Here is a 19,996-nt window from a genome sequence, read left to right on the forward strand (position 1 = left end):
ATCTACGTTGTGTTAGCCGCCCAACTCCTGCTGCTCCAGACTGGGGTTTCTCTACCTGGCAACACTGAGGCCCCGGGGGCATGTTGTGGCAGGGCACTGCCTTCTGCATTCCAAGATGCTTAACAGCATCCCTGGTCCCTACCCGCTAGAGGCACCAGCACTTGTGACGATGGGAACCATCTCTAGGCAGCAGCAGATATCTCCTGGGACACCCTCCCCATCCCAGGTCAGAACACGGCTCTAGAACTTTAGAACAAGAGAGGACTAGAGTGGGCAGGGGTAGTTAATGAAGGCTTTATGAAATGCCTAGACCCTGAGTTGGTTCTCAAGGATGGGAGGCTGGAAAGGAAGGAGGAAGGTGCTCCCGTTGTGGGAACAGCATGAGCTAAAGCTAAGAGGAAGGTTGGCATCGGTCTTGGCCGGGCCTGTGGAGGCTTCCTGGCTTTCACCACGGTCTCTGCCTGGGCACCCAGCAGAGCAGCCAGGCCTTCGTGCTCCGCACCCTCCTGTCCGGGCCCGTCTGGGAAAACCAGCTCATCAGCCTCACCCCAAAGCCGTTATGAGGGATGTGTCGAGACGAGTAGCCACAGCTCCTGCCTCCACCTCTGGGAGAGCCCAGGGATTTGGCCCCCCGCCTGGTTTGGGGTTAAGCAAAGCATCTCCAGTTTCTGGCCGTGAGCCCACCCTGCGCAGGGTGTGAGGGGGCTCCCCTGACGTTGAATTCCTACCGAGAAGCCCTGATTGCATTCCAGCTCCAAGGGAGGAGTGGGAGCCGCCTGCCACACAGGAGGCTGCCAGGGTCCCATGTTCATAAGGAGGATCTCAGAAGGGTCTCCAGATGCGCACACCATGCCCGAGTACAGGGTAGCCCAGGACCTGCACCCTTGCCTCCCCACCCCCATCCGAATGCCAGAAATTCGTTCCCACGGGCTCTGTGCCCCCAGGGCTGTTCTCCTTCCCTTCCCCATCTTTAAGGAGTCTCTCTGGGAAGCAAGCAACTGAGAATAAGGCTGTGATCGCTAATCATTCTACCTCATTAAGAATGTCAGCAACAGGATGACAATTTGGCCAGATCCCATAGGAGCCTTATTTTGTTAGAAAGGGGAGGGGGCAGGGGGAGCCAAGAACTCTAAGAAATGCATCATCCACTAGACTTTTCATCCAAATATTCTATTAGATGAGTACGGAGTATGGATTTTCCTCCCAGGGGTAGTCCATGATTCAAAGTTCAGGTTTCCTGCTGGCCAGCGAGATGTATTTTATTTGCAAGCAGTCTTAGAGGCGGAACTTCCAGCTTGAACTTGGGCGGGGAGGGAGACATCAAAGCTCTAGCGCCCCACCCTGAAGCCCTGTCCCCGGGCCTGTCCCTTGGTGCTCCTTGCTGCTTTCGGGCATGGCTCGGGCTCACGGCGTTGCTATGTAACTTTTCTGTTTTTCATTCTTACCAGGACTCAGCCTGTCCGTGTTACAAGTTCTTTCTTCAAATCACAGTCGAACATACTGACACTTTCCTAGACATGAGTAACTCCGTGTCGTCTGCGGGTCCTAAAGCACACACAGGGGTTCTCCAAGCCAGCAGAGCTCTGGCAGGAGGAAGGGAGCACCCGCACAGCTCTGGAGGGAGGGGCGGGTGGTGGCAGGACACAGCAACGGGACCAGGTCAGAGAGGACTCTGGCGGGCAGCTAACCAGTTTGGACAAAGAAAGAACCCGAGACTCCGGCTACTTACTGGACTCAGTGGAGATCAGACAGCTGTTAGGAGGAAGACCCGAGTTTCGCAGACCTCTCTGTCTGTGTGGACGGCTTCCCCTGAGCCATCTGTCCCCTCCCTGTCAGGCTTCCCTGCTGTCTGCTGGTCTGGAAGACGTCTGTGCAAGGGTTGGGGGACCCAGAGGGTGACAGAGCTAGAAGGAGTGCCCGTAGCGCGGACCGCAGACCACACAGCCGTCGGGCACCACGGCCTTCTCCACAGCCGTGGGATGGAGCTGGGCCTCCCTGCCCCTCCGCCAGCCCAACTCCTGGCTCCCTGAGGCCTCAGTTCCCTTTAGGTCACCTTCCCTCGTGTTGCCCTCCGAATTCATCTGAGCCTGGTTTTCCCTGCCCCGCAATGGCCCTGGGGCACCCACACTGGTGTCTGGTCCACGAGCCCCTCTCAGAAGGGCTGGGCCGCCTGCTGTGTGCACCCCTCTGGCCATCTACCAGCAAGCCTTGAGGGACAAGCCAGCCTGGCTTGAATCCCAGGGCAGGCTCTGCGGCCACTTTCCTGATGGACACAAGAACAAAATGGACCGTGTAGGGCTGCTGTGTGCCAGCAAATAGTCGGCGTTCGGGAAGCAGGGACTGCGAGGGGCTCCCTCGAGAACGGGGACCAAGAGGTGGACCTGCTGCGACACTGTGTGTCTGCACATGCTGGTAGTTGCCATTTCTGCTTCCTCGTCTCTAAGCTGGGGCTGTTCCGTGGCATTTTTGTTGGATCCAAATCAGCACTTTCAGGGTATTCTGGAACGCAGCCTGTGGTCAGTCAGGGAGCAGGAGACAGCTCTCGTGGGCACTGCTTCCGGGCCCGGGACATAACACGCACACTTGGGATGGTGGATACTTGGTTAGGAAGCAACACGTAAGCCTCGTGTCACCTGTGATTGGTCCCCACCGGTTCCAGGCCCACATGCCCAGCAAGCTCCAGAAGAAGCGCTCGTGGTCCCCCACCGCTATTTAACAAGCCTCCCCTTTTCTCGGCAGGCCAATTTAGCTTTCGACCCAGCGGCCCTGCTGCCTGGGGCCTCGCCCAAGAGTCCTGGGCTCAAGGCCGTGGTGTCACCGTTCCAGAGCCCACCCTCCACTCCCAGCAGCCCTGGCGTGCGGTCTCAGGAGCCCGAGGACGTGCCCGTGAGCTTTGACCAGCCTCCCGAAGGGAGCCGTCTGCCCTGTTTCAACAAGGTAGTGTCTGGGCCCGGAGCCCTGGGGAGCGTGGGGCTCCTCTGAAGAGATGGGCAGGATGGTCTCGAGTCTCTGCCCTGAGGACGCTGGCACTCTACTCAGAGCTCCCTTTCAACAGGAGGAAACTTTTCCTGTGGCTCCCGCTCACCTGCCTCCTATATCGTCTCCCAGAGCTGTGCCCATCACCCGGAGGGCCGCCTGGGGGATGGAGCGCTCCGTCTCTGTGGAGAGAGGGCAGAGGGTTCAGGACAGGTCCCAGCTGCTCGGACTGTTGTGACAAAAACTGAGAAAAGTCTGAAGGCCTGATCAGTGACCCACACAGTGGGTGGGCAGGGTTGTGAGGGTTCCGAAACACGCGACTCTGGTGCCCCCTCTTCCTGCAACTTGCTCCGTTGAAAGAACATCCAAACTGTACCCTTTGCACAAAAGGACGTGGGGCCCATTTCTGTAGATGCTGCCATGATAGTGAGAGAGTTTTCCTATATCAGACCCTCGGCCCTACTGGACACGGTAAGAATCGGAGCTCCAGTCCAGCACTGTCCGGGCGGTGCCCAGAAAATTGGGGCCAGAGCCCGGCAGGGGCCAACATAAAGGGATCTGAGGCCTGGGGATGGCAAATGGATAGAACTTTAAAGAAATGGATGGAAAGAGTGGGGTCTTCCGGGCCATTTCAGAAAATTCATGGGGAAAAATCAAATGGGTAGAAACAGGTAGAACCCAGGGAAACAAACAGATGCTAAGTCTTGAGCCTGCGGGCTGGGGATAGAGCAGAGATCCTCCAGCTCAGGGTAATGGAAAGACCCCTGTCAGCAGAGAGGAACCCAGGGCAGAGCCTCCTCTCTTCATGGGATGCTCACCAGGGAGACGTGCAGAGGGAGGGGCGGGGCCGGGAGGGAGGGCTGCCACCTGGTTTTGATGAGGGAGAGGGGGTGCTTTAGCCTTCTGAGGGCAGCAGGGACCCTGCTGTGACGTCAGGGCCAGGCCTTGATAACCTAAAGGGCTGGCAGCACCATGGTCTCAGGAAAGGGCCTGGGAAGCCCTACAAGAATAAGATTAAAGGTTTATGAAATAAGATCTCATCTACATATAAAATTTTAAAGGACACAACACTTGCATAAAGCAGGGCATCCACATAAACATTTCCACCGCGCTTCTGGCAAAGTCCACTGGGCCTAGATGAGGCCCGAGTGACCGGGAGGCACACACACTTCCCGGACCGGACAGGATTGTCACACGGCTCCACTGGACGGTCCTAAGCCTTCTGCTCCTGGTGGACCGGAGCCCAGGAAAGAGAGGGCGTGCAGCTTTCCCGGGATTAGCCAGCTCTGCAGAGGGCTGGGGGGGCCAGGCTGGGGAAGGGGGCGAAGCTGGTCACCGGCTGTGCGGCTCTGTCCCCATGAGGTCCCTGAGCAGGGCTAGGCCAGCTGCAGACCCCTAATGCTCTTGTCTGTTGGGTTCACCTGGGTCAAAGTAAAAGGTCCTAAATGTTAAAACATGACTCTTATAAAAAACAGACATTGATTTTACTCAGCTCGTCCATTTGTGAGGAAACCTGTAATATGGAAAAGCTCATGCAAAGAACCTCAAAGACCTGGTTATTTATAGGCAGCTAAAAAAAAATGTTGGTATTAAATTGCTAAATTCGACACCGAACAGATTAATGTTTTACAGGATAATGAAGGTTATCGTTTTTAGTGGATGGAAAGCATTTGCATCTTTATGAGGCAAAAACCTACAGGTCAGCTGTGACTTCACAACCCCAGATACCCAGCACGCAGGGGTCCGTTTTCCTGGAAAGTCAAGGGCCCTTGGGGGCCGGCTGAGGAAGCCGCAGACTGACATCGGAAGACACGCCGTCCGCTTGGCCCTTCTCACGGGCCGCGACTAACTTCTCCTCATGCTCTTCCAGGTGCGGACGAAGGGCTCCATAAAAAGGCGCCCTCCCTCCAGGCGATTCCGGAGGTCCCAGTCAGACTGTGGGGACCTGGCCGACCTCAGGGCCCCCGCGTCATCCCAGGAGAATGGTGCCAAGGAAGAGAATGGGGACGAGGTGTTCCCACCCCACAGTGAGGCCCTGGGTTCTCCTCCTCCCGGCGAGGGGCCGGCGGGGGCCCGGGAGAAGCCTCCTCTGAGGAGGACGTCCAGCCGAGCGGAGAGGCAGGAGAAGGGCCAGGCCGTGGATGACGCGCAGCCGCCCCAGAAGGCCGTGTGGGGCTCTGACGAGGAGGCCAGCCCACGTCCAGCCACAGGGGAGGCTGTCCCGCCAGGCCAAGCCTCCAACCCGGAGGCCGAGAATGGTCGCAGAAGCCCCACAGAAGGAAAAGAAGAGACAGAAAAGAGGGAGGCAAAGGAGGCGACGGCAGCAAAGGAAGACGAAGAGCCCAGACAGAGCCGAGACGCAGCGGGGTCGGCAGAGGGCGCTGCGGGGGAGGCCCCAGCAGGCCCCCCCCTAGGGGCGGAGGTCCCCCACATCCCAGAGCAGGGCAAAGGCGAGGAAAAGGATGAGGCAGGGGCCGTTCTGGAGCCAGGCTGCTGCCCCAGCGAGGAGGCCCCCGAGACAGAGGTAAGCGGCCTGCACGATGCCGGGAGGCGGCCAGGGCTCGAGTGTGTCTGCTTATGCGTCCTCACAAATTAGCTCAGTTGGGCAGAAAAAAGGCCCCGGATTGACAGCCCATTGTGGATGGTGAGGGGACAGAGACACAGGAAAGGGAAGCAGGCCCAGGAAGCCCGGGAGACCAGCAGCTCCTTGGACACGCTAAGGAAAGCAGAGTGTGGCCCTGGGCAGGGGGTTCCCTGGGGAAGCCCAAAGCACAAGCAAGGGGGAAACCGTGTGTGCGTGTGTGTGTGCATGTGCATGTGTAGCGTGTGGGAGGAGGCTGGAGAAGCTTCGGGGTGAAGATGGCATTCGAGTGGGGCCATTCGAGGAGGAGGCTTTGTGGCAGACACAAGGGCACAGAGGCAGGGGGTCCCTCGGCCCTGCCCACCCCCCTTCCTGGCCCTTCAGCAGCCCCTTCACTTGTGTTGAGCTGAAACTGCACGTTCCTTTGTTACTGTCGCCCATTGCTGCTCACGAGGTGCCCACGTGCCTTCCACGTCCCTGTCTCGGCAGCCCCAGGCCTTAGGGGCTTTACCTCCTGCTGCTCCACTGTCATGGCCCCTTCCTTACCTCTACAGTCAGACTCACCCCCACCACCGGGATTCCTGGTCTCCAGACCTGCCCTACACAGTAGCACCCAATTCCTCTTCCTGAAAACAGCATCTCAAGGTCTATGCTCCTGCCCCAGACGCTTTGATACCACACATTGGAAAATCGAGTTCCTGTTCCTCTCCGTGCTGAACTTTCTCCCAACTTTCCCTCCCCACCATCACGGCGCCCACGCCTCCAGCCGGCCTCCAGCACCCACCGCCCCAGGAGAGGCAAGGCACCAGCCCATGTATCCTGCCGTGGCCTCCTCCATTGACACCTACACCCCCAGTGGAGATTTCCCTTGGTGCCGCCTCGAAACCGCCCCACTACCTCCATGTCCTCCGCAGGCGTCCCCCCACCGCTCCAGTGAGACAGCCGCAGGGACCCCTGCAGTCGCTTACACTCAGCACAGCGCGTTCCGGTGGCCCAGGGCCCAGGCCGTGGTCACATGCCGAGGACACTCTCGTAAATGTCTCTGCTTCCAGCCAGAGACCCCATGGTCTGAGGCGTGGTGCAGCCGCAGCCCGGAAGGAGCCAGAAGTCATGCTTTGGGTTGAATGTTGACTGAACAGCGATTTTCCCTTTTGTTAGAGCATCCACCTTCTGTTTTGGGTTGTGTTCTTTTCCCACTTTTACGCCACCAAAACTTCTGAAGCAGTGGAGCGGGAGGATGAGACGGAGCGAGAGTGGATGCGTAGGTGGGAAGCCAGCGCGGCGAGGGCGCGGGAGCCGGGCGTCAAGGAGCAGGCGAAGTCACCTAATAGTTGAAGGTTAAATCCTGACTCCGCGACTTCCTAGCTGTGTGACCTAGGGGAAGCCACTTGACCCTCCTGTGCCTTCACGGCTCCACCTGCGGAACGGAGCTAACAGAGTATCTAACGTGTCTTGCTTTTGTGAGGAATAAAGGAGCCGGTGCTGTGGAGCACACCGCGTTGTCGCCACTGCCACTGCCGCTCGTGTTACATTCTTGCTGGGTCCACTGTCCCCAAGGACATCTGCCGAGCATCAGGATGTCCCCCACTGTCTTCCCAACTCATCTGTTCCTCCTGTGTTTGCAGGATAACCCCCCTGTCCAGGACACTAAGATGTGAGGAGCTCACCGTGCCTAGTGATGTGGCTGCCGGAGACGCCTCTTTCAAAGGAGCAACAAGAGTAGCAGCCAATGAAGCCATCACCGACGCAGAGCTCGTGGAGGGTCTGGAGCGGCCCGAGACAGACCACGCTGTTTCTAGGCCTCCACGCTGACATTCTCCCGCAGGTAGAGATCAGTCAAAGGCCGGCAGCCTTGCATCACCTTGAGTTCGTGTCTCAATGGACTTGGTTTAAGAAAAAAAACAAAAACTTAGAACAGTTTACTGTGGGGACAGCTCCCCGGAAGCCTCGCCAACCTGGGGGCCTGGCTCCTACTGCACCCACCTGTCCCTGCGGCTGACCTCAGAACTGGATTCTGACTTAGCTTCTCAGATTTTGTTTTGTGCAAAGCAATAGCCTTTTTAACGCTCTGAACTTTTTATGATTCTCAGATGTGAGTAAAAACTGATTTCAGGTGGGTGGAAACAAAAGCAAAGACTGTTGCTGAAATAGAAGTCCCGTCAGTTACAGAAGACCTCGGCTATGGAAAAGCTTAAATTGTGGAGACCCCGAGACAACCTCTCAGCTTTTTCCACATGGGAACCGGCCAACCAATTTTTAAAACATTGGCCTGGAAGCGGTACTTACTGCACCATTTAAAAATATGTATTAGGAACCTTTGCTGTCCGGGACTTTTCCAGTCTGTGGTACCCAGGGAGGGGACAGGCTCAGCCCACGCTCTTCCCAGGGGAGGAGGAGGTGGAGACGGGCAGATCCGGAGAAGCAGATGCGAGGTGTCACGGTTCTGCACGCGCTGCCTTTCCTCATCCTGAGAGCAGAGTGGGGAGACCTTAACAATGCCTGCCCTCTGACACATCTTGGGGAGGAAATGTGCAGTTCTGCAAGACGTCCTTGAGCCTGGAGTAGGTGCTTCCTGGGAGGTGCTGGCGCATCTGTTTTGAAAGGTACAGGACAAAGACATATTCCTACCTTCCCTGGGAAGCTGCTCTTGAATCAAAGCCCAGGCTCCCTTTCCGGACGGGATTGGGGGGCCTGGGTTTTCAGCCTCTTCTCAACGGGTTGCTCTGGCTTTAATGTTCGGTGTGGAAAGTGCAAGGGGCTTTGCAAGGAGCAGGGGCCATTTCCTCTCCCCTCCTGATGCATAGCTGTTTATCCAAATACTCGGTTAATCTTTGGTGTTGGTTCTCATCCGGGGTGGAGGGTTTCAGCGTCTCGTTGCGCTGATGTGGTAGACGGAGCAGCTGTTTCTCTGAAGGTCCGTCCGGCAGCCTCCTACCCTGACTTCAGAAACCATGTCCCAGACAAAAAGGCCTCTGTCCCTGCCGGTACCTCAGCGGTCTCAGTACAGTTTTATAGTACAGTACAGGCTCCTAGGACCGTTTTCCTAACTCCAGATAGTGTTCGTACTTGGGATATATATTTTTTCAAAGATTTTTTTTTCCAAAAGTTTTTTCAAAACTTTTAAAAATACAAGCATTTTCTAGACCTTGTAACTCAGTTAAGCCCGAAATTTTAAGTTTTATGTTTTAGCAGGATTTCGGAGCTAGGTGTGTTCCAGTTATTTTGAGGTCCACATAACCCTTAGCTATCGCTCCCTCCCCCGTCCACCCGTCTGTACCTGTCCCTCTCCTATCTGCCCGTCCATCTATACCAACAGAGATGTGTTACCCCCTAAACAATACATGATTTTATTTACGTATGTCTTTGGGTTGTTTATGACACACACATCTGGGCCAGAGTTTAGTGAATGTGTGCGTGTTTGTGAGCATGTGTGACAAAAGAAGGGACACCTGCCACTTTCCTTTACTTGAAAAAGGAATAGGCCAGGCAGCCTGGGATGTAGCTGTGAGAACAAAACAATCTTTTGTCTGGAGGCATGACAGCTACAGCAGCAGGTGGTTAAGGAACAATGCATAATGACAAGAATGGGACCCCAGAGGAGCAGCCGTAATGGGGTCAGAATGATTTTCTACCGGCGCAGTTCCTAATGCTCACGTTATTGGATCTACCTTGTGAGAAGTCCGAGGCCCTTTCCCGGGCTGTGGGCCGTGGGTGCGGGATTCACGAAGAGCTCAAACTGTCTGGATTCCGAGGCTGTCCTGCCGTGGGTCACCATCCTTCCCGAAGCAACTGCGATTATGTGACGTGTTGCATTTGCAGATCTGGAATTTCAAAATTGGGAATCCGAGAAATCCATTTGTGTCTTAGTTAGCACAAAGCCATCCCCGGGCCAGGAAGACTTGGTTTGGTTCAGGCTTCCCTGATAGGCTTGAAGGAAAAACACGGATTTCTTCACAGCTACAAGGCTGGAGAGAGGAGTCAGAGGTGTTGTGTTCCTCCTCTGCCTCTGTCTTCGGCTTGATTTGCATACTGTGTCTTTCCTTTCTCCAGAAAGGGAGCAAGAAAAACAAAAACCCTGAATGCTTTGAAGGGAGATGCCAGTATTTGATCTGAGGCTGTTCCATGGTTTCAGCAACATGTGGGACAAGTAACCAGGTGACAACAGGAAGCCCAGGGGCCTCCACTGTCCTCCCTGAGCTGCCCCTGGACAAAGCTTGGTTTGCCAGTCAACTAGACCCTCAAAAAACATATGTCTAACAAAGGGTTAAATTAGTGGACAGGCAGCCAGTAGTTCATCACCTCCTTTGACGAGACACTCTTGGCCACGTGACTGTGTAACAGAGTTGATGAATGAGGACCTGCTGTTGCTAATGAAAGAAACCCAACTTCAACTGGCCGATAAAATCCAGAAAACTGGGGGCGCCTGGGTGGCTCAGTGGGTCGAGCCTCTGCCTTCGGCTCAGGTCATGATCTCAGGGTCCTAGGATCGAGCCCCGAGTCGGGCTCTCTGCTCAGCTAGTGGAGCCTGCTTCCTCCTCTCTCTCCCTGCCTCTCTGCCTACTTATGATCTCCGTCTGTCAAATAAATAAATAAATAAAGTCTTAAAAAAAAAACACACAGAAAACTGTATCTATCTATGAATCTCTCTCTCTCTCTCCCTCCCTACATACTGAATAATATGAGTTAAAAACCCGTGGATAGGCCTAAATACAATACTCAAGCAATATCAGAAGGCTCGCTTTGTTTTTTGGTCTCTGCTTTCCTCTGTGTTGGCCGTATCTCCCAAGCAGGCCCTTCACAGCCTATAAGCCCAATGGAAAGAGCTTATTCTTTCCCAATAGCACCGGGGAAAGAAAACCTACAAAGGATTTCTATAAACCCTGTGTGAATCACATGTTCATACTGGAACCAGCCTTTACAACTGAGGAGCTGCGGAGATCAGACCGGCCAGGCCTGGGTCGTGTGACCTCCGGCGCTAAGGGCTAGGTTAGCCACTCCTGTGCAGTCTGCAAGGACTGTGACTGAGGACAGTGGGTGTCCAATGGGGTGCTGTTACCAAAGGAAATTATTCTGGAAGATCTAAAAAACACAGCAACAGATGTGTCCAACAGCGCAATCCCAGACACACCAATCTACTATTGCATGGTTTACTAAAACATTAAATTTTGTTTGACCCCTCAGCAAGATCTCATCAACGTTGTGCTTATGGGCCAGGTAAACATAGTAGGAGCAGAATGCTAGAAAAGTCTAGGGGCAGGAGACAGAATTTTCTGACTTCCCAATCTTGCTTGGGACAACCCAGGCTCCCACTCAGCCCAGTGACGTCCTGGCCAGAGTGGCTATGGTTGCCGAGAAGACTTGTGCTCCAGCACTGCCCTCAGATCCCTGGGGAGCTGTGGAATTCCGGAGAGGCTCCGCTGTGCCCAGACGGGCAGGAAACCATGGCTCTTTGAGACTCCGGAGGAGGAGACAATGTAAACGTTGTGTACTTCTCAGTGAAAAGGGAGCCTGGGTAAAGCCACCTACCTCCAGAACCAGAGCATAAAGACTTCTTACTCCTTCTAATCCTGGAAAGCTGTGGCCTTCTCCGTGGGAGCTGTAACACGCTGGTCCTTGCAGTGCCAGGGAGGGGCTAGGAGGAAAACAGGATGCAGAAGGAAGGGGTCCAAACAAGCAAGCCCCCCCACCCCCACCAGCTACTCCTGTAAGTAATGATTCTGGCCCTTCAAGGTGTCATTTTACATAAAAATCTGAGAAAATTACTTGAATTTAGGCAAACCTGTAATGTCAGTTATCACACTTCTCAACCAGTTCTTTTTAAAAGAGTAAGTGGACTGGATTGCACTTAAGCAAGCGTTCAAAGAAGACTCTAGAATGACGATGTACGGTTGGTGCTCAAGAAAACAGTAGGAGCCCTGACACTAGTTGTTACCGCTGGATGGACCAAGGAACCCATGGGTGCTGGATGGCTCCAGGAACTCAGTCCCATCATGGCTGCACCAGCCCCCTCAGGAGTGACCGTAATAGCTTTACTGACGAACTCCAGAAGGAGCTGGGCTGAAAAATCAAAAGGGCCTGTTTTACACTGCCTCAGAGTCTGTGTCTCTTTTCTTTTACCAAGCACAAAGAAACACAGAGTTCTTAAGGTATGATTTAGGGTGCCTGGGTGGCTCAGTTGATAAGTGTCTGACTTCAGCTCAGGTCATGATCCCAGTGTCTTGGGATTGAGTCTCACATCAGGCTCCCTGCTCATCGGGGACCCTGCTTGTGCTCTCTCTCTATCAGATAAAAAAATGAAATCTTTAAAAATAAATAAATAAAGTGTAATTTAAAGGAGTTAATTATCCTTATTTTTTCTTATTATAAAAGCAATACATCTTTATTTTAGAAAATCTGTGGAGGAAAAGAAAAATAATTAAGAAAAAACATGTTTGGGAGCCTGGGCGGCTCAGTGGGTTAAAGCCTCTGCCTTCGGCTCAGGTCATGATCTCGGGGTCCTGGGATCGAGTCCCGCATCGGGCTCTCTGCTCAGCGGGGAGCCTGCTTCCTCCTCTCTCTGCCTGCCTCTCTGCCTACTTGTGATCTGTCTCTGTCAAAGAAATAAATAAAATTAAAAAAAAAAAAGAAAAAGAAAAAACATGTTTATAACTCCCCTACCAAGAAATAGCTAGTATTAAGATTTTATGGAGTTTTTCTAGTTTTTTTTAATCTGCATATGTATTTTTGCTTTAATTCTTGTTACAAAATTAAGTTCTCCGTACATGTAATTGTGCATCTTTCCTTTTTGTAACATACTACCTGGAGCGAGTCTTCATAAACAATCCCACTTCTGATCATGAAAACTATACACTTTTGTCCTTTTCTATGCGGCCAATACCATCCAGAGCAAGACCGAATCTATATAAAACAGAGGGGCAATAAGATCCGCTGGTGGAAATGGTATTCCAGAAGAACGTGGTTCTTTCCACAATCTCAGCCTTAGATTTCGATCACCTTAGGACTTCAAAACTTGAGGACTCTCAAAACTTAAATCAAGTGAAAACTTTTGAATGAAAAAAGAAACACCTGAGGCAGTACCAAAGATTCACCTCTGATGATTCAGGGACTACAAAATTCAGGGGAAGTTATGAGATAGACCTCAGAAAAAGAACCATTGAGGGAAACCATGTAGAAATATTTTTAGTAAAAAGGAGCTAGAGCTATTATAGGATATTGGGCTGGAGTTTGGAAAAGACACACATTCTCAATCAGATTCAAGTTTCTGTTTGGATCAGGGCATGGCTTGTGGTGGTGAAGCAAATCTGACAGTTAGGACAACCTCAGCAGCCTGAAAGTCAGTTAGTGCCTAACCTCCGGGGCAACAAATAAGGCTGAGCACACAGTCCTGACTCCAGTCCTGGGTGCCGAGTCACCGAAGAGTCCTCTGAATGGCAGACCCATGTGCTCAGATTGGATTCTCACTTTCGGAGACTAACGTCAGGTCAGAACAAAGTTTGCACCCCTTGGGTCTAGATTGGGTCTGAATTCAGGAGCGTGCAAACATTAGTTACAAAATAGGAATGAAAATGATTGTTCCCTGTTCCAAGGCCTCCACCCTGACATCATCCCAGAGTTACTCTAACCATCTCCTAATGGACCTACTCTATTTGTTTATTTGTCAGAGAGAGATCACACAAGCGGGCAGAGAAGCAGGCTCCCTGCTGAGCAGAGAGCCCGATGTAGGGCTCCATCCCAGGGCCCTGAGATCAGGACCAGAGCTGAAGGCAGCAGCTTAACCCACTGAGCCACCCAGGTGCCCCAGGACCTGCTCTAACTTCATCATCTTCCACTCATACATCTGACCCCAAGTCAAAATTATCTTCGGTTGTAGTTTTAACATCACGACCATTCTCAAAAGCGTTGATGCCACCAGATCCCTTTAATAAAATTAAAATATTAAAGCATGGGTTTTGGGGCACCTGGGTGGTTCTCTGCTCAGCAGGGAGCCTGCTTCTCCTCCCCCTCTCTGCCTGCCTCTCTGCCTACTTGTGATCTCTGTCAAATAAATAAATAAAATATTTAAGAAAAAGAAAACAAAAAGCAATAGTTCATAAAGTATGGGTTACCAACTTCTCCAAGAGCCACTGGTCCTGTTCTCCCAAGCCAGTTTCCATCTTACTCGCAAACCAGCCGAGCTAGGTTCATTGGCATGAAATTGCACCAGGAGCCATAATAGTTGTCACGGTGGTCATCTCTTTTGACCGTATTACCTCAGAAAATCACCTAAAACATGAAAAATGTGTACGCACAGAGGGGCCAGTCAAGCAACACTTACACCAATGAAATGCTGGGCGCCCTTCTGCAGCCTGCGGGGAATTAGGCTGTCCTGCCGCGTTGTCTTGATGGCACAGGTTTAAGTCACTAGGAGCGACTTAAGGGGTAAGAAAGCAGGTGTGGGAAGTGGCCGGGCAGAGTGGCCGGGCAGAGGCAGGAGAGGCCTCCGGAGGAGAGGAGGTCTCGGACAAGGGCAGGGTGTCCAGTTCCACGCGTGGTCCAAGCGCACAGAGGGCTTAGCTCGGACGGCCGCCCTCCCCAGCCACGTCCTCCTGCTCCAGGGTTAGGGTTAGGGTTGGGGATGGGGTTAGGGTTGGGGTTGCGGTTGGGGCTGCGGCTGGGGTTAGGGTTAGGGCTCTGCGATGTCAGCGGGGCCAGGCTTGGCTTTTCAGCTTTTGCTGTTGGATTTGAGGTGTTTACACCTGAAATCCCCTCTAGCCCCGCTCACAGCCCCGCCAAGGGCGCGAGCTCGGGTCCTGACCTTCCGTCGCCGAGAGACACCCCGGGTGCCCGCGGGCCTCAGGAGGAAGGGGGCGGGGAAGAGCAGAGAAGCAGGTGGAAGGTGCGGAGCCAGACCAGCGCGGACCCTCGCAGGACCGTCCGACAGCGAGGCAGCAACAGCTTCCACAGAGCGGGGCCGAAAGGAAGCTTGGGGTCCAGAAACCGGCTGCAGGAGCCAGGACCGCCGCGGCTCTGGGGTGGTCGGGGCGGAGGCGGGCCGCAGGTGGAGGCGGGGAGGAGGCGGGGCCGTAGGAGGGGCCGAGGCGGAGGCGAGGGCGCAGGTGGAGGCGGGGCGGAGGCGAGGCCGCAGGTGGGGCCGCAAAAGGAGGAGGGCCGCAGGTGGAGGCGGGGAGGAGGCGGGGCAACAGGAGGGGCCGAGGCGGAGGCGGGGTCGCAGGTGGAGGCGGGGCTGAGGCGGAGGCGGGGCTGAGGCGGAGGCGGGCCGCAGGTGGAGGCCGGGCTGAGGCGGAGGCGGGCCGCCACCGCGGGGCCCCTCCCGCCGGCCGCAGGGGGCGCGCGCACGCCGGGTCCTCCGGGTTCCCGCGGGCGGCCGGACCCGCGTTGCCCCTGTCCCGCTAGCCAACCTCCCGCGGCTCCCAGCGCGCCCCCCGACGTCCCGCGTGCCTTCTGCTGCGGCCGGGCGGTAGCACGTGGGAGCAGCACGTCCGACGTCCTCGCTGAGCTCCGCACCCGCAAGCCCTCGCAGGGGCGGACGACCCCACCGCGGACGCGGACGTTCTCTCTTCACCGTCCTCTGGGCTTTCCTCCCCGCGCGCTGGGCCGCCTCCAGCCGCGGCTCCCCTCCGAGGGCGCGAACCGGGGGCTGCGCCCGCTCGACGAGGCCCCTGGCGCCCAGCGAGCGCGGGCGGAGGCGGGCACCCGCCGGCGCCCTCGCAGCCGCGGCCCCTCGCGCGCCGTCCCCGCCGGGTGCAGCGTGGGCCGCGGCGCAGGGTGGCGACCGGCCGCACCCCGCAGGCTGAGCGGCGAGAGGGGCCCCGGGGCGCACGGCTGGACGGGCGCGCGGTGCGGGCGGAGGACGGGTCGCCGGCCGGGCGGGGAGCGCGGCGAGAGGCGGCGCAGGCTGAAGGGAGGCGCCGGGCGCCGCTCTGCCGAGAGTGGCTCGTTGGTCTAGGGGTATGATTCTCGCTTCGGGTGCGAGAGGTCCCGGGTTCAAATCCCGGACGAGCCCAGGCTTTTCCTCCCCGCCACGCCCTCCGCTGTCCGCGGCTTTTTTTCGTCCTCACGCAACCCGTTTACAGACACGACGACTGCGGCGCCGGGGCTCGGGCCGTCGCTGCTCCGGGGCTGCGGAGCGGGAGGCCGCCGCGTGTCCCCGTGCCTGCGGCGGACAGCGCGACCCGCGGCCCCCAGAGCACGCGCGCGGGGAAAGGAGGCTCCGGGCGCGGGCGCGACCCCTCTCAGCCCCGCACCGGGCGGGCGCGGACGAGCGGCGGCGCGGGGAGGGCGGGCAGGTGCCGAAGCCACAGCGGCGGGCGGCGCGCGCCGGAGCGGGGTCCTCCCCGCGCGCGTCCTGGGTGCCGGCCGGGTGGGAGCAGCGCCTTCAGACTCCGCAGGGCCCGCGCCCTGCCCACGACCCTGCGTCCGTCCCGGCAGCTCTTCGGTGTACCGTGTGCACGAGTCCAAAAGTCTCAGTTTTGCGTCTTGCAGCAGCACGTCTTTATTTCGAGAGTGAGGAAAAGAGGGCTCGTCCGGGATTTGAACCCGGGACCTCTCGCACCCTAAGCGAGAATCATACCCCTAGACCAACGAGCCGGCGTGACGAGCTGGCCCCGGCCGTGCTAGAGGAAGCTGCGCCGCGCGGTCCGGCGCCCCCAAGCGGCCGCTCGGGCGTGCTGCTCGCGTCCTTCCGGCTCCGGCTCCGCGCGTCTCCTCGCTTTCCCGTCAGGAATCCGACGCGGAGCGCGGCCGCGGTCCCGCCACAGCCGCGACCGACTTGCCTCTCGGTCTAGGAGCCGCGACGCTGGGATCCTCGCGGCTCACGAGCTGCGGCGCGTCTGCGACAAGGTCCTCCGGCAGGAAGGTTCCCGAGTCGGCCTCACCCAGTCCCGCGAGCGACGCTTCCCGCGGATGGTTTCGCGTCTACACGGTCTCGCAGGGTCCAGACGCCGCCCGCCCGCCCTGAGTTCGCGCCTCCGCGTTCCCGCTCCAGCGGTTCTCCTCAGCGGGGACGTCTCCTTCCTCGGGGAGCGGCCCCGAACCCTGCCCTTCCCGGAGACCTTTTACCCACATCGGCGTGTGGTGCGGGACCTACGTGCGGCCCGACCGCGTGCGCTGCGGGACAGGCGTACGGCCCGACCGCGTGCGCTGCGGGACCCGACGCCGGCCCTAGCACTGCCGTCCGCGTGACTCTGTGCGACGGTGTCCGCGGTCCCGCGTCTGTCCGGAGGGCCCGCGTCCGGGTCTCTCTCGAACCCGTAGCGCTGACGCCCGCGCGAGCACGGCGCCCCCTGAAGGACGGTCAGTTCCCGGTTCCTCAGCCGTCCCCGTGCCGGTCCTCCGCCCGCGAGCAAGTCAGCCCGGACAACCGGCAGCCGCGGCGGGGCGGCCCGAGACCGACCTGTTCGCTCACTGGCTTCGCGTCAGCGTCCGCTCCTCTGGCCGCGACCCCGGCGGTTTGCCCTGCGCCCCGGACCCGGGCCCGCAACTCGCTCCCCGCAGGTGGCCGCTCGCCGGTGGCAGGGCCGAGCTCCGGCTCTCCCCGCGGCGGGGGGGCTTGGCTCGAGGCCGTCGGAGCCGGAGTCCGGGGCCCTCCCTCGGCCCGGCAGGAGGGCGAGCCGCCCCGGAGATGCTCCTCGGCGCTCGGAGCCCGCGCGCTTGTTCCCCACGACGCGCCCGGGGAAAGCGCCCTGGACTCGGGGGAGGTGGTCTTTCTCACGAGAATGGCGACTCCGGAGAGTGCGGCTCGGACCATGAACCGTCGCAGCCACCGCAGGTTTCGGCGAACCCGAGCTTCGCGGTCACTAACGGGTCTCTGCCCCCGCCCCCCCCCCCCCCCCCCCCACCCCCCCCCCCGCCCCGCCCCCACGGGCCCGTGCTCTCCGCCGTCCCGGTTCGCGCCCCCCCCCCCCCCCCGGGGCCCCACGGGGCCCCGCCCCCCCCCCCCCCCCCCCCCCCGGAATTGGCTGTAGTTGCGACTGTTTTCAGGATTTTCCTTCTCACTCGTACCGCTCTCTGGGGACTGGGGAGTAGTTTGTCTGGACTCTTCGGGCTCCTCAGAGCGTCCCGTTCGCCTCTCGCGGTGCTGCCCGAGGACTGACGGTGACAAAACTCCAGATGCCGGCGGCCCGACTCGCGGTGAGAAGCAAGACGGCCCGTGACCCCCCCCCCAGGGTACCGCCCTCCCTTGGAGTAGAGATGTCACAGTGTCCAGGGGCACGAAGGGTCTTGAGAAACATTTCATCCCAGTCACAGCAAATGAAGAAGCCTTGGCACGTCTACTTTGACCGACGACACCTCTCTGAGGACCCCCATTATTTTTGTTGCAGTTTGGTGCCCAGAAACGCTAGACTCTGGGGAATTCGAATTTTCAGACCTTCAATATTTGCCCCCCTTCTCCTGCATGAAGCCATTCTGTCCATAGAAACATTAATGAAATCGACTTAGCTTCAGGCAAACCCTTCTCATGGTGGCCTGGGATTCATTTTTTATTCTCTCTGATATTTATTCATTAACAGTCAAATTCTTGGTGTTCCAGGAACCTCCTGCAATCACTACCCACAGATCACGGTGTACCAATGCCTGTAGCAGCAGGTCTGTAAAGACAAGGAAGGAAGGAATGCCGCCGAGAATACCGGAAGTGGTCCCAAACATCTGGTTGAAATTTGGGTGCCTGTCACCCTTCCCTACTTTGTCCCATTAATTCCAGGTCCTTCTCTATTTGCCAGCAGTAGACGCCCCTGAGCGCCCCTTATCTTATCCCTATTAAGAAAAGATAAAAAGTCCTGAGAAATTCCCAAGGCCAACCCCTCCTTACTACTCTGTTTGTTGTACGCTCCATGAAGGAGGAGGTCTGTGAGGGCGAAGGGCCTGTGTCAATAACTATTATCAGAAGGCCTCTGCACATGATTCTCTCTTATTATTGATTCTGTAGGGGAAATTCTTCCCAAAGAGTCCCTTCTTTTCAGAGGCAGCCGTCCTTGAAAAGGACCCTTCTGACCTGACTGGAAGTCTTCGCTGATTCGGATTGTATTGTCTGAACGACATTAGCTGGCAAAGGGGACTTTCCCGGAGGAAGAAAGGGGTCTGTGAAGAGAAGGAAGGACCTTGGGCTAACAATAATGACTGGAATCCAAGGGGTTTGGGGCTTGTTTGTTTTCCCATTTACTCTCTATGGCAGGGTCAGAAACTACCTTGCATGACTGGTTTATTTTCTGTAACGTCTCTAGATTAATTTAAAAACATTCATTCATCTCTTCATCCAGCAAAAATGTCTAGAGCATCTGCTGTGTGCAACATGCTGAGTGTGTTCATGAGCAAAACAGAAACATTTCCTTCCCCGGGGGGAACACACACTCTAGGGAGACGAGACAGACCGTACATACAACCAAGAAATAAATTGCAGGGGGAGGGTTTGCGATTTGAACAGAGGGCGAGGACAGGCCTCTTTGAGAAGATGACATGAGAGCAAAGGAAACACCAGGAGACATGCATGTACCTGAACTGTTCCTGAAACAGCCATGAGGACAGTGTGGCTAAGAGCAGAGGGCAAGTGTGAGGGTAACAGGAGACCAGCATTCCTATGCGTCAGGCTCTGACTTGGGCCCTGGGAAAGCAGAAAGCTGTATGGCAAGTCCCTTATATCCCTCGAGGGGGACCACTGTATATAGGAGACAGACAAGTAAGCAGGTAACAGCCAGCAGGTGCTGATAGGATAAGAGTAACCTTTACCGAGAACTCACCACCTACACATTACTCTCAGTGGTGTTCGCAAAGACCTTGACACCTAAGTCCCATCATAGGTTTTCAAATCGCTGGAAATCTGAACGAGTATATGCGCTGTATATGCGCTGTGGTCATGTCTACACAGGGCAGTGTAGGGAGATACTAGAAACGGCAGAAAACCTTTTCAGAGGAACTCACCCTCTGGTGATGTTCTGAAAGATGGGAAGATAAATGCTGAGCGTCTGGGAGCAGAGGGAGGCCTAGGGCCTGAGGAATCCATAGAACAGAGCCCTGCAGGCCCCGGGGGCCAGCGCTCAACCTGAAGGCAGATTGAGGTTCCACGACTGGAGTATGGGGTGAAGGGCCCCGGACAGGGGCTCACAGAAACTACGCGCCAGCAAAGGGTCTGGACGTCATGCTAAGGACAAGAAGGAACCCATGAAGGCTCTAAAAAGGGCGTTAATGGGAAATCCATTCTATGCACTCTCTGGTGGCTGTAGAAGTTGTGGAAATATCCATGGAAAGTCCAGCCCCCTGCAAAACACCTCCGAGCCTGGGTGTTCTTGTTTGTTCTCTCTGGACCCTGGACTGGTCTTCCTCCCCGCAAGCTATGTGGAACTGGAGAAGAAGGGGGAGAAACTGGCTGGTGCTTGAATCTAGGGAAGAGGAGCTGGTGTGCTCAGTCTGGGAGTGGTCACATCTGGGTGTCACCCGGGAGTCCCT

At 56.5% G+C, this 19,996-nt stretch overlaps 2 protein-coding genes and 2 non-coding genes across 5 annotated transcripts in view; 2 read left to right on the forward strand and 2 right to left on the reverse strand.

The window, feature by feature from the left end:
- RCSD1 (RCSD domain containing 1) overlaps positions 1 to 8,911 on the forward strand; it is a 60,574-nt gene extending 51,663 nt beyond the window's left edge. For both annotated transcript variants that reach the window (XM_059412366.1, XM_059412367.1), the window contains 3 exons: positions 2,740 to 2,937; positions 4,847 to 5,500; positions 7,183 to 8,911. In XM_059412366.1, the coding sequence (XP_059268349.1) occupies positions 2,740 to 2,937; positions 4,847 to 5,500; positions 7,183 to 7,215 (885 nt within the window). In that variant the 3' untranslated portion in view covers positions 7,216 to 8,911. The remainder of the gene's footprint in view (positions 1 to 2,739; positions 2,938 to 4,846; positions 5,501 to 7,182) is intronic.
- A 104-nt stretch (positions 8,912 to 9,015) lies between these two features.
- On the reverse strand, positions 9,016 to 17,303 carry LOC132026307 (mucin-1-like). Its single transcript, XM_059414217.1, has 6 exons — positions 16,950 to 17,303; positions 16,681 to 16,839; positions 15,616 to 15,902; positions 14,352 to 15,477; positions 13,663 to 13,819; positions 9,016 to 11,189 (listed from the first exon to the last, which is right to left on the reverse strand). Exons 1-5 carry the CDS (start codon positions 17,301 to 17,303, stop codon positions 13,808 to 13,810), a joined length of 1,938 nt encoding a protein of 645 aa, XP_059270200.1. The 3' UTR covers positions 9,016 to 11,189; positions 13,663 to 13,807.
- TRNAP-CGG (transfer RNA proline (anticodon CGG)) lies at positions 15,489 to 15,560 on the forward strand. Its single transcript has one exon. It is a non-coding gene; the product is annotated as a tRNA-Pro (tRNA).
- Positions 16,073 to 16,144, reverse strand: TRNAP-AGG (transfer RNA proline (anticodon AGG)). The gene has a single exon. It is a non-coding gene; the product is annotated as a tRNA-Pro (tRNA).
- Positions 17,304 to 19,996: the final 2,693 nt, after the last annotated feature.

Source organism: Mustela nigripes, chromosome 10 (assembly GCF_022355385.1).
Source record: "Mustela nigripes isolate SB6536 chromosome 10, MUSNIG.SB6536, whole genome shotgun sequence".
NCBI classification, from domain to species: domain Eukaryota; kingdom Metazoa; phylum Chordata; class Mammalia; order Carnivora; family Mustelidae; genus Mustela; species Mustela nigripes.